At 35.0% G+C, this 17986-nt stretch overlaps 1 protein-coding gene across 1 annotated transcript; it reads left to right on the forward strand.

Moving 5' to 3' along the window:
- Positions 1–2148: 2148 nt before the first annotated feature.
- LOC105179651 (Leucine-rich repeat protein kinase family protein) lies at positions 2149–5978 on the forward strand. The gene is made up of 2 exons (XM_011103289.3): positions 2149–4494; positions 5149–5978. The coding sequence occupies exons 1-2, from the start codon at positions 2214–2216 to the stop codon at positions 5661–5663; spliced, it is 2796 nt and encodes a 931-aa protein (XP_011101591.1). The 5' UTR covers positions 2149–2213; the 3' UTR covers positions 5664–5978.
- The last annotated feature ends 12008 nt before the right edge of the window (positions 5979–17986 follow it).

Genomic DNA, 17986 nt, shown 5'->3' on the forward strand with positions numbered 1-17986 from the left:
ACCTAGGGAATATGATAATTACACCTAATTTTGGTATATCTTTAACTTTTAGAGAAGATTAGATACTGTGAGCAACGTCTATCCGAGCTTCCTCACTATTTGCAGGGGAGTTAGCAGGTGCTTCAGCTTCCATCTTGTGAGTGTGTGCAGATGAAGAAGAACTCAATCCAAATTCAAAGTTGAAACTCTATAGATCGACTTTTTCTCTACAGAAGGGCAGATAAAAAATCTTTCGTTACTAAAAGCATTGGAACTAATTGATCCAAATTCAAAACCCTTTGTGTAACTTTCTTAATTTTGATTTTCTCTGAATTCCTATATAGGCCCCCATATATATTTTCCCATCAATCCGGGCAAAAGCACTTAGGGAAGAGATTCTGGATAAATATATGTCAACTTTGAATGATCAAAAATAGGGTCTCTTTTTTTTTTTGTTCATTTGATTCATTGAAATCAAATAAATAAAAAAGAGTTCATTATAAGAAAAATGTTTTTTTGGGGGTTCTATCCCTTAATTCAATTCATAGTAGTACCTGTCTTGCTTTATAAGAGTTCAAGGCGAGGAGAGTATAAAATACACAATAAAATAAGACCCTAAACTAAAATAATGAACCTTCAAATACCTATTTGAAGTTTTGAACGAATTTTTATTCATCAATTTGAATCTTTCTTAAAAAATATTGCACCAGAATGAATTCTTAAATCTAAAAATAGGGGTGGGCATCGTCGGGTTAATCGAGTTCGGGTTAACATGGTTGGGTACCAGATTAGTCTGGTAGTGTATAACACTACCCAATCCCAAACCCGAGTAGGGTGGGTACCCGACTGTTGGGTTCGGGTAATTTCTGCAAGTTAGAATTTTTTTTTCTATTATTATTTTATTATGAAGCAATAAAATTTTATTCACAAAATAACTTGCAATTGCAAAGAATCACAAAAGTCCATTGCTCCAACTAAAAATATAACTAATAGCCCAATACCTATAATTTATAAACACATTTTAAACATATAATTTCATAAATAGCAAGTTAGCAACAATAAACTCAATTTTTGCATTAGCAAAATGCACAAATTCAGGCCTCTAATTTTATGAAATAAACCCTCCCCAATTTTTTCCCTTTTCTAATTAGGTACCTATTGGGTTATTCAAGTTGGATTTTTAAAACCCGAACTCGACCCAATAAAAAGTAGGGCGGATTTCGAGTTATCCGAACACGCCATAAAAACCTTTGTATAAGGAGACTTGGTCAATGAAGCGGTGCATCTAAAGGATTGCAGATGAAGGGACACCCTTTTTTGAACAGTTTAAACTTAAGACCAAAATGTTTAAATTTTGGGCTCCCGCAAAAGAAGACATTTGGGATGGGGGAATAAATGATGTGGGCTATAATATATCTTAAGATGGATGCCTTTCAAGGCCCGAAAAAAGGATGCCCATGTAATAGTTGAGAAGTGCCTTCAGTGCTTAAAGGCCCAAGCAAGTCCAGCCTAAAGGGGAAAGAGGTGCCATCTTAGGAGTCGACAGATGGGAACCGTACATTAGGGGAGACAATATAAATGCCCCTATTAAAGAGATCTTAGGTATCTTTATCATTCATTTATTACTATTCACTTTCGATATATAGATTCTCTTATCCATTTAACTTGATCGATGGAGTGCTAATGCTGGGATCAAGCCCAAGCCCTCTGTATTTTTTGTAGGTCTTCAACTTGTTCACACTTATCTAGTGCGTGGAGTAAGCCCAACACTTCAAAAGAGGATTAGGGTTGTTCTTTCTTTAACTGCTTGGTGTTTTGTAGAATATCAATTTTAAAATTTTTGAGATCGCTGCTTTCTTATTTTTTTCTCTTTTTTTAAAAAGAAATATGATTTTTTAAGATAATATGGTCGTTTTGGCCATAATTTATGAAGAAGTTAGATTTAATAATTGATGTTAAATCAAGAAAGATTTTTAAATTTTTCATACTTTAGAGTGATTTTTTATTTAAAAATCATATTGTAGAGATGGTAGTTTTATTTAACCCTAAAAAACTTTTACAAATCCCATAAATCTTGAATTAGGTCAAAATCGACTCATGGAAATGGAAGGAAGGAAGTAAAATATAATATGATAAATAAATAAATAAATCCTGAACAAACACAGCGCTACACCCTACAAAAAGAGACCCAACTCTGAAACACGCACCTCGCCTCCCTCTTCTCCTTACGTTACATGCCTCCTCCATCGAAAATGGCCACCCACACCCACCACCACTTCCTCCTCCGCCTCCTTCCATTACTCAGCCTCCTCGTCCTATCCGCCGCCGATGACTCTGCCGTCATGTTGAAGTTCCTCTCCTCTCTGTCCCCAGCCCCCTCCGGCTGGTCTTCCTCCACCCCCTTCTGCAACTGGACCAATGTCAACTGCGACTCTACCTCAACCTACGTCACTGCCATAAACCTGAACTCCGCCTCCGTCTCCGGTTCCCTCCCACCGGAACTCAACCAGCTTTCCCAGCTCAAATCCCTTGCCGTCCAAAAAAACTCTCTTTCTGGAACTCTGCCCTCTTTTGAAAACATGACTTCTCTAGAACAAATCTATCTTGACAACAACGGCTTCACCTCTGTTCCTAATAACTTCCTTTTGGGCCTAACTAATCTTCAGATTTTCAGTATAAGTAAAAATATGAAGCTGAGCCCTTGGCAAATCCCTTCTTACTTGACTGATAGTACAAATCTGGTTACTTTTTATGCTAGCAATGCTAGTATTGTTGGGTACATCCCTGATATTTTTGGATCCTTTCCAAATTTGCAGAACCTGAGGTTGTCGTACAATGATCTGAATGGATCTTTGCCGGGATCTTTTTCCGGGTCTGAGATTCAAAATCTTTGGCTCAATAACCAGAAACGAGGTTTATCTGGTGGAATTGATGTGTTAGCTAACATGACTCAGTTGTACCAGGTCTGGTTACATGCTAATAATTTTTCTGGTGGGATTCCTGATTTATCAAAGTGTACAAATTTGTTTGATTTGCAGTTGAGGGATAATAGGTTTACTGGTGTGGTACCACCTTCTTTGATGAATCTGCCGAATCTTGTTAATATTACGTTGCAGAATAATAAGTTGCAGGGGCCTTTTCCCCAGTTTCCGAGCAGAGTTGAGGTGACAATTGGGACTACAAATAGCTTTTGTTTAGATAAACCAGGGCCTTGTGATCCGCAGGTAACCACGCTTCTTGAAGTTGCTGGTGCCCTCGGTTATCCTATGTCCTTGGCTGAGTCTTGGCTGGGGAATAACGCTTGCCAAGATTGGAGATTAATTAATTGTGATTCGCAGGGAACAAATGTGACAGTTGTGAACATGGGTAAGCAGGGATTTTCGGGTAGTATTTCACCTGCGTTTGCAAATCTGACTTCTTTGAGGACTTTGGTATTGAATGATAATAATCTCACTGGAGTCATCCCTGGTGTCTTGACAACTCTGCCTCAGCTTCAGACTTTTGATGTGTCCAACAATAATTTGTCCGGGCCCATTCCCGTGTTTCCTCCTCGTGTGAAGTTTACTTATGCTGGTAATTTGTTACTTGGTAAGAATACAAGTGATGGTGGTGGTGGAGCTGGGGCACCAGGAGCAAATCCGGGCAGTCCAGATGGAAGCACATCTGGATCATCAAAAAAATCTAGTTCAGCTGGTATTATTGTTGGGGTGATAGTTGCTGTGGTGATATTTGTAGGAGTTCTGTTGTTTGTTTCTTATAAATGCTATGTCAAGAGACGGCACAAGAGATTTGGACGGGTAGAGGGCTCTGAGCAAGGGAAGGAATTGGTGAAGCCTAATGTAACAAATGGATTGAATGGATATGCTGGAGTACCTAGTGAATTACAGAGCCAGAGCAGTGGTGATCATAGTGAAATTCCTGTTTTTGAAGGTGGAAACATTACCATCTCTATACAAGTTCTCAGACAAGTAACGAACAATTTTAGTGAGGAGAATGTATTGGGTAGAGGAGGATTTGGAGTTGTTTATAAGGGTGAATTGCATGATGGGACTAAGATTGCTGTGAAGAGAATGGAATCTGGGGCAATGGGCACAAAAGGAATGAACGAATTTCAAGCAGAAATTGCTGTCCTTACCAAAGTTAGGCATAGACATTTGGTTGCACTTCTAGGATACTGTATTAATGGCAATGAGAGGCTTTTGGTGTATGAGTATATGCCTCAGGGAACTTTAGGCCAGCATTTGTTTGAATGGCAGGAGCATGGCTATCAACCTCTTTCTTGGAAACAGAGGGTGACGATAGCTTTAGATGTGGCTAGAGGAGTTGAGTATCTTCACAGCTTAGCCCAGCAAAGTTTCATTCATAGAGATTTGAAGCCCTCAAACATACTTCTTTCAGATGACATGAGAGCCAAGGTTGCAGATTTTGGATTGGTAAAAAATGCACCGGATGGGAAGTATTCGGTTGAGACACGATTGGCGGGAACATTTGGCTATCTTGCCCCTGAATATGCTGGTAAGTATCTCTATGTCACTCCTGTTATGTTAAATTTAGCTGCCAAACTTGCATATTCTACATGTACTGGATATTCCCCAGTTTTTAGGCATCATAAAGATGAAGATAACATACTGGAATATCCAAGATTTTAACTCTAATTAGCCGTTTGATATTCCGTGAAGACTCAACTTAGCTTAAGTTCTATAGATAGTTTCAGCATTTTTCCGCAATTTGTGTTTTAGAGATGCAAATGAGATCTAGTGCCAGGTGGAGTACTGAGTGGTAGGTTGTGTATTGTATCCATAATGGAACTGAATTTCCATCTCTTTAACTGACATTTTTTGTACAGAACATTAATAACATTTCAAAGACTAATGTGCAATTGCTTCAATGGTACTTCTTAACTGCATCAACCCAGCCGACTTGCTACATGCGGCTCAAAGAAACTTAGGAAACAACATAATTTGTCGACCGTTGAGACTCTTGGATCTTCTACTTTTCTCTACTTTTTTAATTGTCTGATGAGTTCTAGAATTTTTTTCTATTTGTCATCCTTCTGCTGTTAATTTTAAGAAAGCTCGTACTTTCACCACCAAAAGATCTCTCGAATGATTCTACTTTGAGTAACTTTTCAATTGGATATTGGTACTCATAGTCCTGTTTCCGTAACAGCTACTGGAAGAGTGACGACAAAAGTTGACGTTTATGCGTTCGGAGTTGTGCTGATGGAGATCATTACTGGTAGGAAAGCACTTGATGAGACAATGCCAGATGAAAGGTCTCATTTAGTCACATGGTTCCGCAGGGTCCTTATCAACAAAGACAACCTCCGGAAGTCCATTGACCCGATTCTTGATCCGGATGATGAAACTTACGAGAGCATTTGCAAGGTTGCTGAGTTGGCAGGTCACTGCACTGCTCGTGAGCCATTCCAGAGGCCCGATATGGGACATGCAGTTAATGTCTTGGGACCTCTTGTAGAGCAATGGAAGCCTTCTAAACCTGAAGAGGAGGATGGTTATGGCATTGACCTCCACATGAGTCTTCCTCAAGCCCTTCAAAGATGGCAAGCTGACGAAGGCACTTCAAGAATGTTCGATGATTTGTCTTACAGTGAGACACAGTCAAGCATTCCCTCAAAACCATCCGGATTTGCGGACACGTTTAGTTCAATGGATTGTAGATAACATGACTCCAGCAGTTGGATCATATCATAATCACACAAAGGCATGAAGGCAACAAGAAAACAAGGTGAGTCCCCACACGGTTTGAATCCTTTTTGAGTCACTACACAAGGTTGCAAATAGTATTTAATTTATTCTTTTTCCCACTTGACTTGCACTTGAAAATTTTCTGTTATCATAGTAATTGTAACAAAACTTGAGTTCATAGGGTTGTTTGTTGTATTTGATTGGATTCCATGGACAAAAGAAGGGTCAACATAAAAATTGTACTGAATTGTTGTATCTTTTATTTGTGTATATTACAAGTTTCCTTCTATATTTATGAGGCATTTGAGATTTCAACAGGTTTTCAGTGTTCCTCAAGCTTTTAACAGCTTCAGCACCAGTCTCAATCTTCTATTGCAAAATGCGATTGCTTCTTGTGTTGCACTTCATATTATAAGCCATGCATGTATATGAAATGTACATCATCCATATACTTCACAAAAAAAAAAAAAAAAAAGGTTATACACATAATATGCAGTACTACATAAAACATTACTTCACAATAAAAGATCCCAACTGTCGCAGCACTTAATTTTGGATAATAATGTTGGCTGGTGTGACATTTATGGAGGTTTTAATAAAGGTAAATTAGGTTAACACTCACTGAGGTTAAGCTTTAAGTACACGTATATTAAACGAACACTCACTGAGGTTAAGTTTTAAGTACACGTACATCAAACGATAAGTACATATTTCGAGGTTGTAATTATAATATAAGATTATGTTCTATTTTCACCGACAAAAATTTATAAAAACACCGTGTAAGTTACATTATAATACCACTCTTTTACGAGGTGTATTTGTAATTTTACAAAAGGCAGTGAAAATTTGTGAATTTAATCTCAAAGAGAATAAAGTAAGTTATCCTTGTACCAATCAGTATGAGATACCGCGTCAGCATAGTATATGTAGTATTATTAACATGTTTATTTATTCAAATATGGAAATTGCATCTTATGAGTAAATTCTCCCAGTTGGGTAATGCATAATTCCAGGCTGTCTCCAACAGGAATGTTCCATGCTGCAGATTCTTCTCGCCAGCAACATTCAATTGTCATTGTGGGCCAAAATCTAAAAAGAAACAAATTGTGTACGTTTAAGAAATTTGCTGTAACTAAGCTGGCTAAGTCGGAAAAGTTTTGATTCTGCAAACTTGCAAGTCTTTTTGTGTTCGTTTCTGTATGTTGAGTTCTGCTGGCGTTTGATGATAAAAAGTCTTATCCCACATGGGGTATGAGAAAATTGCATGTACACCAAGCTGGGACCAACTCTTCAACCAATCCAAGAAATCCATAAATTTCTATGTCTAGAAAAACTCACTTGTGAGCCAATAATAATTCACTCAGTTGGCAATCATGTGTGGAATGTTATTTTACTGCATATTTGACAGAAAGAACTATGATCGAGTTATTTCAATTAATAACAGTTTATCGCTTCAAATAAAAATAAAAAATAAAAAACTCCCTTGTAGTAGAAAAATCTAGCCAATCAGTCTAATTAGGCCATTTTGTCCCGTCCATCGCACGGTCAATTATTTTATTTTAGTATAGTTGACTTGAGAAAAAATTTAAATAACGTAATTTTTGGATGCCACAATTTCATATTTAACTACACAAATAAAATCGTAGCTGAATTATGAAATTAACATAATTTTTAAGGTCAATGAAAGAATTATAATAAGGTATACATTTTACATCTCTCTCACTCTTATTTGCTTTCAATATTTCAATTACATAATCTCGTCTCATTTTCTTGGAAAGGAACGCGTGTGCTAAGGAGCGCGACGTGCAAGCCCCAAAACCCGGTGACATCCGCAAGAACCATTATTCTACGTACGGGTGGCGATTTTATGATCATATGTATTGGTTACGTAATTGACCTCTCTCTCTATCCTCCACACCAAAACTGACATTATTTATTATTACTACATATGTAAAATAAATAACTCGAAAAGGTTGATGGAATTAATAAAGGTGTATTTAGGAAGAGTTGTGTTATTGTGGTGCACATGTCGTGGGGGACCTTTTTGGCTACTTTTCTGTCGTTTTGTCCCTTTAAAATGTTTCAAGGCCGGTAGAGTTCTGAATTCATGGTTTTGATATGGAACGTAAGCAATTAAGAGTATTATTATAATGAAAATGATGATAATGACAAAGGGTACGTATTATTTGAGGTCCAACTTGCAATATATATATATATATATATATTGAGAAAAGTAAAGCAATTTTTGTGTAATATTGTAAATAAGCAAATTATTCTTTATAATTATTTTTAAATAATTTATTTTCTTGTAATTTTTAAAATATATCAATTTACCTCTCTATCGTAGAGAATCAATTGCTATTTTCTTTTATAATATTATTGAGAGATAAATTAATTAAACCCAATATTCTTCAGATAGAGGTGAGAAGGCCATGCAGTGGTTGGCATCTGATGTGACTCGTTTTTCTAATATGTGTGAGATTTGACAGGCATTACTTCCTTTTTCTTTTTTCCTTTGGGAAGAGGTGTGAGTGAGAAGGAAGTAAGATGAATCTCACTCACTGACAGTTGCATGTTCAATGGGCAAGATTTATGTATAGGAATATTCTTGTTTTGAGTTTATATGTATATATATATATATATATATATACACACAAATATACTCACATTTTTACTTTTGTAGTGAAGAAGTGAACTGCTGTGCAACAAAGATATGTGCAGCAAACATCATTACATGGAACACTGAATTACAAAAAATAAAACCGCTACTCTTTAAATTTAGGTTGAATAACTTGTTCGTTAGTTTCATGGATTTACAACAATGCGTATCAAGTTCCAAGCGCAACCATATTCTAATTTGATGAAAGTTTATTAGATGATACACATTGCAAGCAAAACTATAGATTTATTCCCAACCCAACCACGAAATTTTGAGGACATAACTTTGTTTGAATTGGTGATCGACAAGCTAATTGGTTGTCGTCTTATAATCTTTTTGAATAGGTTTTCTTTTATGATAATGTTAAATTAATGAGAATTTATTTTTTGGCGATCTTCATCTAACGTTTGAACTTCATTACTTTGTATGTATTTGGTTGAAATCCATAGATCATATGTGCTGTGGGGTTGGATTGTATCATATGATGGTGATCTTGAAACCAACATTTATAGTTTCATATAAAGCAAAGTCGAAAATCTGTCAAGATGGGGCATTGACAAGAATTCTATAGATCTTGCACTAAGTGGTGTGTGCATATGATGAGCACTGCGTTTCATAGATGACTGATGTATAATGTCTATGCACTTTAACAGGATGCTTGACAAATGTGTGTCAAGTTCACTGAACTACCTATAGGAGATGTCATATGAAAGCCCATTTAGGCATCGTCAGTATGATATGCAGTTACAATAGTACATTAAGTAGTCCTCAGACTTGAGGTTCTACATAATCTCATGCATGAGACGGCTATGACTAGGTCATGGTTGACATAGCTGCAGCCTCGGTCGTAGTTGTAAGATAACCATGATTTGGACATTAGCAAAGTATGGATGGAGGTTGGTGAGTTCAAAGATGGAATCTGTTTCTTATCATGAAATGATAATAAATCTCCTATGTTCTCTATACTATGTGTTCTCCAAATCTGTGGCCATGGTAGTCAATCATATACGGAAAGGGTTTCCCTATGTTAATATTGAGATTCACAAACAATAGAATAGATACATAGATAACTGATTCCAAATTGAGAGGATTTGTATCTGCTCCAGATGCCATATACTCAATGAAAAGCAAGAAATAAAAATTTAAAACGGTTTGGATGGAATCCTACATCTTAGACTTTCGTGCATAACAAAATAGATGTCAATTGATAAAAGGTAAAAAGGAATTATTCCTATTTAGCAATCCGGTTGCAAAGGTGGTATAGGACGTACTCAAGAATGTTTATTCCAAACCCTCACGATCCCACGTTCCATAAACGCACACCAACTACCATCACCGTGTTCGTCACATGTCCGCTGCCGGACCCCTTGGTTTCTATGAGTGTCTTTACGTCGGTCCATGCAGAGCACACGGGTATTTCTTCTAATATATTCCACACCAACAAAACGAAATCCATTCTTCGAGCTTGCTGTAACTCTCACAGGTTGGAGATAGCTAGGACGTTTCTAGGGTTCGTGGGGAGGTTGGTATCTTTTATACTCCTTGAACAATTCAAAGAGAGCAATTTGATGGATAGTTTGAAGGGGATTGGCCGAAAGGTTGCTCTTAACAACTGTCTACTGTCTCTCTGGTGTATTCCCAATATCTTTTGTGTCATGCCCAAAGCATACACAACATTAGGTCCAATGTACCAAACATCATTTCCATGCAACTTACGATAAAGATGTAGGAGATGTCAAACATTTAAACTTTCTCACCAATCTTTAGTGACTGAGTCTTGAACAACCTAATCCTTTTTAAGTGCGAATACTTTTTCCTTCAGGAGAATTGTTTGAACAATGCTCTTGTTTATGTGTCTCTCAACATCTTAAATTCATTCCAAATGAATAAGACATTACACAATAAACACTTGGAACATAACCAAACTTCAACTGATCCTCGAGCTCGTACTTGACCTAGTCATATCTCGTATGATTTTGTCAAAATGAATATTTTAATTACACGAAGCTCTAAATCTAGTTTGAACTCCATGTTGAATTACACGGTTCCAAGCCATTTGATTCAAGCTGATGTCCCACATCGCTACTCCTTATGTCCTATTAGATCGTAATCCAATTGTATATGATTATAAATGTTGTTTGCGATATCCTGTAATAATTCTACATAAACCAGATTCCCACTAGTCTCTCGATGTATGTAGGACTATCCTACAAACTCAAGTACTTTGTAGAAGAAAGCTTTGTCATGCAATCCGAGCCAAATTGGTTCAGTGAAACACTAATCGAACAAAGTCCAACTAAGTATTATTTCTCCTTTATTAGAGACCGTTCAACCCTGGTCCTTCTAGGAAAAAATTCATTGAAATTCTATTCTCATTTAAATACTCAAGAACTCCCACTAAATACACGCTTTCTTGATCCAATCGAAAGGTAACCGCTTTGGTTCACCACTTCAAATATAAAATTCTTGAACCTCCTAAAGGTCATTAGACTTGTGAGCCCTATACTAATACTGTATATTTATTGACCTACAAATGTCACATTGGATCTAATCTAACAGATTATTGGCAAGCCCACTTTGTCCTATAAAAAGTTCTACATTTTTCTCTTTCTCAAAAAGGATTTGCCTGCCAGTAGACCCAAATTGTCTAGTACTAGACTTTTTGATTCTACCAACCTTTCTCATCCTTAACTAGAGGAAATTGACCTACCATAACTGTAAGTTTTGTCTTAATTATTCATTTTTTAGCATTTATAATCTAATTATGAGATAGTATTAAATAAATTATATAACCAACCAAGCAAACAAGAATAATCATTATTTGTCAAGTAAAGAGACTTTATTGATCACACATGTAGTCCAAAATTGTCCAACGATAAAAGAAAATATAGCTTGATCATGCAAGGTTACATTCCTATTAACTCTATCTAACACGATCATGCAAGTAACTACTCTCATGATTTTAGGATATTATCCTACGAATCTAGCAAAATATATTATTGTCAGTGTGAGACCCAAATGACACGGCAAATAGAAAGATAAACATTCTCCCCACAAAATCGACACCCCAAGGATTATGGGAATTTCTTAATTTCCCATAACCACCTCGAAATGTCTCAAACCCTTTTCTTATGAATAGGAATTCATGTCAATCAACAAGGTAACAAGTTCATTCAAAAAGTCCACACGAATTCTAGAATAATACCATCCTTCTCACATGAGTTTCAACACTCTTTCATATTTTTAGCACTCCACACTTTAATCACATAATTAGCTTGCTAAATCTTACTTTTTTCCTTGTGTTCTTTATTTAGCTCATTCAAATTTTATTAGTGATTTACGTATCGAAGTGTTTAATTCATGATTTGCTAGTTAATCTTTTGATATCTTAGGAGTTCAAGAAAACCTCAACCACTCAAATATTACTGGACTTTGGTATAAATAATACTCTATAATTAAAAATAAACAAAAAAAAAATAGCTTGTATAGTACACCAATCACAAGGGAGAGGAAGGGTTGCACCATTAAAAAAATCGAATGAATCCCTTTGTATCCTTTTTTTTGGGGGATTTCTTTAATAGTATGCGTATTATAACGGGTAAATTACAAAAAATCAAATATAGTATACAAAATTAAAAAAAAATATGTATAGATATGTATATATAAATATATCAAATGATACCTATTAAAAAATCATTGCAAATGAATAAGAGGGTAAGAATGATATACATATAATCAGAGAAGTTTCAATCATGGCAAATTATCAAAAAATAGCTTAAAAATAAAAGGTTATCAAAAGGAATTTGCCACATGTTCATTCACATGTGGAGTAGTTGCAAATACCAATCCATGCACAATTATAGTGCTTCTTAACTATTTTTTATTTTATTTTAGTGCTGAAGTTGTTGTTGGAGTACCTAACATGATTTGATGTTTGCTCATAACAAGTAATCATTACTGTCCAGCAAATTCAGACGAACATTGATCCCCATGCAGTTTTAATTTGAAATATATTTTGATTAGTCAGACCTAAATAAGTGGCATGAATGGAGGGTTGGTGCATACATATATATAGCTAACATGAGAAGGAATATTTCTGAAATAATCAATCTAGCTGAGATTGAGGACACTCAAACTTCAATTCTGCATTAATTTGCTGCTTCAATATGTTATCCATAGTCTGATCATAACTCACAGGGTCAACACCCTCCCCACCATTCGATTATGCTCTGATTGTTGTCATTATATATTTATACTAATATAGAAAAAAAAAAAAAAAAACCACTTCACTCATAAATGACTATTTGTGACATCACTATATTAATTTATTTATTTTTTAAATAATATTTTTAAGTTGATTTTGATCTTCTCTTTCTTTCTTTTTTTAAATGTGATATATTTATTTATAATATATATTAAAGTGTGAAAAATTATTTATTAAATATACGCAGAGACAACGAGTTAGCTAACTCAAGTATAGTTTACTATCGAGACTTTAAGGCTAACTTCGAGGCTGAAATCAAGCCATAATTATGAATCCAAAGTCAAGCTGTAATGAAATTTTTAATTGGCACATATGTACACGCCATATTTTTTCTAACTTTAGTGGAATTTTATTACATCCTAATTTATATAAATAAAATAAAATAAAATAAAATTGCATTCTTGGTTTGAAGGTTCTCTTAAGCCAAATATAATTATAATCAGTCTCTATTTTTTATTTTTCATTCCATTTTAATTGCTAATTTTCTCAAATGCGTTGTAATAGACTATTATTTTTTAAATAGATCTGATTATAGTTCATATCGCTGTTAAGTTTTAACAAAATTCAATTAAAATAGATTAGAATATTCCATTAATGAGATGTAAATTGAAAAAACTTATGTACTTTAATAATTTATCAATAATTAAAAAATATCATGTACTACAATAATGCTTTTTAATAACTAGACAAAAATCTAAATATGATAAATAAAATGGTAGACAATGACAAAATAAATTAAATATTATATCAAATTCGAGAATAAATTTGAAAAAGAAAAATAAACTTTCTGAAATAAATTAAAATATGTTAACTGAGATTCATGCAATTTTCTTTTGATATATATATATTGTTATTTAATACCTATGCGTAAAATATATTTAATATAATCTACCATGTAGTAGTTTTTTGTTTTCAAAAATTATAAACCGGTATTATTAGCAGGAAGGAAAAGAGAATTGAATATATATATATATATATATATATGAGTAATAGAGTAAATATAAATAAAACATGTACGTTTTTTTCTTTTCAGCCTTATATTTTTACTTTTTGTTGAATTTTGTAAGGAAATGAAATTGATTCCGTCTATCTATTCTTCCTAACCAAACATCAAACATTTTTTTTATACACTCGTTTTTCACCTCAACCAAACAAATCCAAATGAAAAACAAATAGTCTATTATAATTAAGTGGCAATGTGGGCTATAAACCATGGCTTTATTCAACCCAATTAATTTTGGGTTGAAATTATGAAATTATTGTAAATGGGTGTGACTTGAGTTGATTATGGGCTTAATATATATGGGTTGTTGATAGTCCAATTTAAATTCTTTGATTCCCCCCTTTTATATATATATATATTGGGATTAAATGTAATTTATCCCGTGATATGTGAAATGAATAAATATTTTCATAAAAAAAAAAGTAAATTATCTTCCTATGTTTTAAAAAATGAAGCAAATTACTCCCCTATCAATAGTTTACATAGGGGGTAATTTGCTTCATTTTAAAAAATACAGGAGATAATTGACTATTTTATTTTTCATAAGAAATTTTTTACTAATTTCTCATATCACCTGGGGTAAATTGCACTTTTTTTATTTTTTTCCCTTTGTTTTATGAAGTACAATTATGCTTTGGTAATTGTTGATAACTTGATTATAATTGAAAAAGTCAATATGAAGTACATACTGTTAAATGTAGGTTTGAGGTTTTGATTAAAATGGAGGTTGATTATGCGAAGTCGAAGAGAATGTTCCTTTTTTTTTCCCCAAATTACTAGTAAATGTGGTACATTTTACATATGTGCATAATTTTTATAAAATATTTAAAATAAAATATTTTTAAAATAATATTATTTACTTTTTATAGAGTTAAAAATTATCTAAAATATATATAATAAAAATAAATGAGGAAAAAAACCTACCAAAAAGTAGTTATGAAAAATCATGATGAGTGAGGAAATTAAAAATAATTATTTAATTTAAAAAAATAAAAATTAATATACCAATAAATTAAAAACACCATTAAGATGTTTTACAATTATATATAGTATAGATGTGAAAATTCTGAAAGTTTTAGAGATAAAAGCAAGAAATCTGATTACTACTAATCCAACTTGACCCGTTTGCAATATTGTAACTCCACCAATCCAACTTGGCCCGTTTGCAATATTGCAACTCATTTAAACCCAACCCAAAACCAAATCCAAACCCACCCCCACCCCAATTTGCCACTCACACAATTAATTATCTATATAAATATTAAAAAAAAAAAGTGCATTTTTGGCTTACACACAATAGTTTGTGACATTGTAATATTAAAATTTTTTATTGTGTTGATAATATTTCTACATTAGGTTTTCTCTTTATTTGTTTATTGTTTTTGGTGAAAAGTGATGTGTTGGTTTATAAATTTTATTCTTATACATGATACATTTTAAATTATGAAAGATTATTTATTATATACAGGTAGAAATGGTATACATATATTGCATGTGACGCATGCAAAAATAGTACGGGTCAAATAAGTATGAATTATTGTTCAAACGTGGGTCGAAGCGCATGCGGATCCAGATGAGGGTACTTGCAAAAAAAACATTAGTACTCCGATGCCAGATTAGTATTGGATTCAAGATGAAATAAATCCAAAAATTAAATGAAAAATTAAGATATAGTGAATAAAATTGTTGAAAGGTACAAAAACACGTAATAAGTGTTTGCATAATGCTTAGAGAGTGAAAGAGTTGTCCCCCATCAGGAGGAATTAAGCCTAGAATTATTGGAGATGCCCCATATCTATCGCACTCTTGAAAATCTTGTGGGAGTTGGTTGGGATGGTTGGAGAAGAGATAAGTCCTCCTTATCTGCAACTGGATGTGCATTAGTAAAAGTCTTCTTCAGCTTGGGAGACCACAAGCCTCAACGAGGCCTCCTTGAGCTGATGTGGTCCGAAGTGGCTATTGAGACCTAGGTTAACTGAGTGTCACGTTGGTGTGTGGGCTGCCACGTATATAGGCCTTCTGGGCCGAACGTCTTGTTGGTCATTAACCATGGATCGAGTGAGGGGGTATCTCGGGCCTCCTCTCTTCTACCTGGGCTTTTTGGCTACCTGAGCTATCTTGGCTTATTTGGCTAACCTATAGGTTGGGCTGTCTCGAGCACCCATATCCTTCTAGGTTGGGCTACCGTAGGCACACACATCATTCAATTCCTCCACTTAAGGAGGAAGGCATCCCTAGCTCGGCAGGGATGATGGCTTCAGTCTCGTTCACCAGAGTGAAAGGATTCTCCCCATGGAGCCTCTTGGGGTTGTTCGATATGCCCACAAAATACTAGTTAGTTCTTCCATCTAATTTTCTTCTACTTGTTCAAACCTCCTCTTTATCCCTTGTACTAATACACGATTAGTGACCTCCACCAGCCCATCGGCCTGGGGGTGTGCCACTGAGGTGGACCTCTTCTTGATACATAGACCCCCCCACTATTCCTGTATTTTTCGACCTTGAAAATGTCAACTATTATCCAAGATTATCTCTCGATTGAGCCCGAAGCGGCAAATGATATTACTCCATATGAACTTCATTACTTCTCCTTCTCTAATTTGGGCGAGTGGCTCTTCCTCCATCCATTTCTTGAAATAATCGATAGCTACCAAGAGGAATTTTTTCTAACCTAGAGCTAGAGGGAAAAGTCCAACTATGTACATGCCCCATTTGGAGAAAAGGCAGGGTGACAACATAGTAGTGAGAGGTTCTGCTTGTTGTATAAGAGTGGAATGTTTTTGGCATCGCTCACATTTGCTCACCAACTTCGTGCATCCTGCATCATGGTAGGAAGAAATATCCAGTTCGTAAAGCCTTGTTACCCAATATCCAAGTTCTAGCATATGCTCCACAACACCCACTATGTATCTGCATGAACACGTGTAAGCCTCCTCCTAAGATAAACATCTGAGTTGGGTCTGTGTGAAGGGTTTCTTGTATAGAACCCCTCCTTGTAGCAAATGAGAGGCTTGAGTTTTGAGTCTAGCGGCATTCTATCTATTCTTTAGGAGGTGTCCCCCTTCTAGCCATCTCATCATAGGGGTCCGCCAGTCTTCTCTAGGGGAGATGGCATGGATACTCAAGGGAGCCTAGGGCTTTGGTAGATATTGTATGGTGATAAACCTAATTCGGTAGTATTCTATGGCACTGACTAATTTGGAAAGGTAATCGACCTTAATGTTCTCTTCCTTTAGTATTTGCATGAGTTGGAAGCTCTCAAATGTTGCCCTTTAATTCCTCTATTTGTTCTAGGTACTACACCATGCTATCTTCCTTGGCCTCGTACGTCCCTTCTATCGTTTGACTATCAATTCGGAGTCCGAATAAACCACAAGGTGGTGGGCCCCGACTTCGTGAGTCATCCTCGTGCCTATTGAAAGTTCTTCATATTCAACCTCGTTATTAGAGGCTTTAAATTCAAACCTCATTTTTGGGCCGAACATCTCATTGGTCTTTAACCATGGACAATGTGAGGGGGTATCCCAGGCCTCCTCCCTTCTTCTGAGCTTTTTGACTCCTTGGGATTATTCGACTAAGATGTGGGTTGGGCTGTCCCGAGCACCATATCCTTTCAGATTGGGCCACTCAGGCACACACATCAATATGATATGATGGCTAATTTATTATATGCATGAGGTACGAAGTGCCACAAACACTAATAATAAGGGGGAAAGAAAAAGACAGACGGATGATGGGTGATTATCAAGCTTGTGACTAACACTCGAATTTCTGTCCAAACATGAGTAAATTTCAACAAAAGAAAAATAAATACAAAAATAATTCTTTTGATAACCCTGCAACTAATAAGTGGCACACTCATTATGCATATATATATAAAAAATTATTCGTATCGAAATACTTTGAACTGAGATATCTCGAATCAAGTTTTTAGCAAGTCTTGAAGTAGGGATTTGCAAAAAGTAAGTTAGCTTTTGACACTCAAGTTTAGTACTCGGTTGCGAAAGAACAAAGATAAAGAGTATTGAGTAGAATAAAGAAATAGTGAGCGATAACATAGCAGTAGAATGGCGAAAATATTAGTGCTTTGTACCTATGTGTAGCAAAAAGGTGTTACCTTTAACTAGAGATGAGAGGCTTGCTTTTATAACCATAAGCCCCTACGGGGTGACGAAATATACCCCTTTGGGATTCATATCTAATATGTCTTTCAATTCATATTAAAGTCACCTAAGTTTAAAAATTCCAAAAAATATTTAGTTGGCATGTCATATCATTTTTCCAATCAAAAATCAAAAGTCCGACCATTGAATGATTAAATTTCATCAATTTTTGAAACTTAAAGAATTTAATAAAAAAAATATACTTGTAGG

Source organism: Sesamum indicum, linkage group LG7, assembly GCF_026168435.1.
Source record: "Sesamum indicum cultivar Baizhima isolate 11 linkage group LG7, ASM2616843v1, whole genome shotgun sequence".
Lineage (NCBI taxonomy): Eukaryota > Viridiplantae > Streptophyta > Magnoliopsida > Lamiales > Pedaliaceae > Sesamum > Sesamum indicum.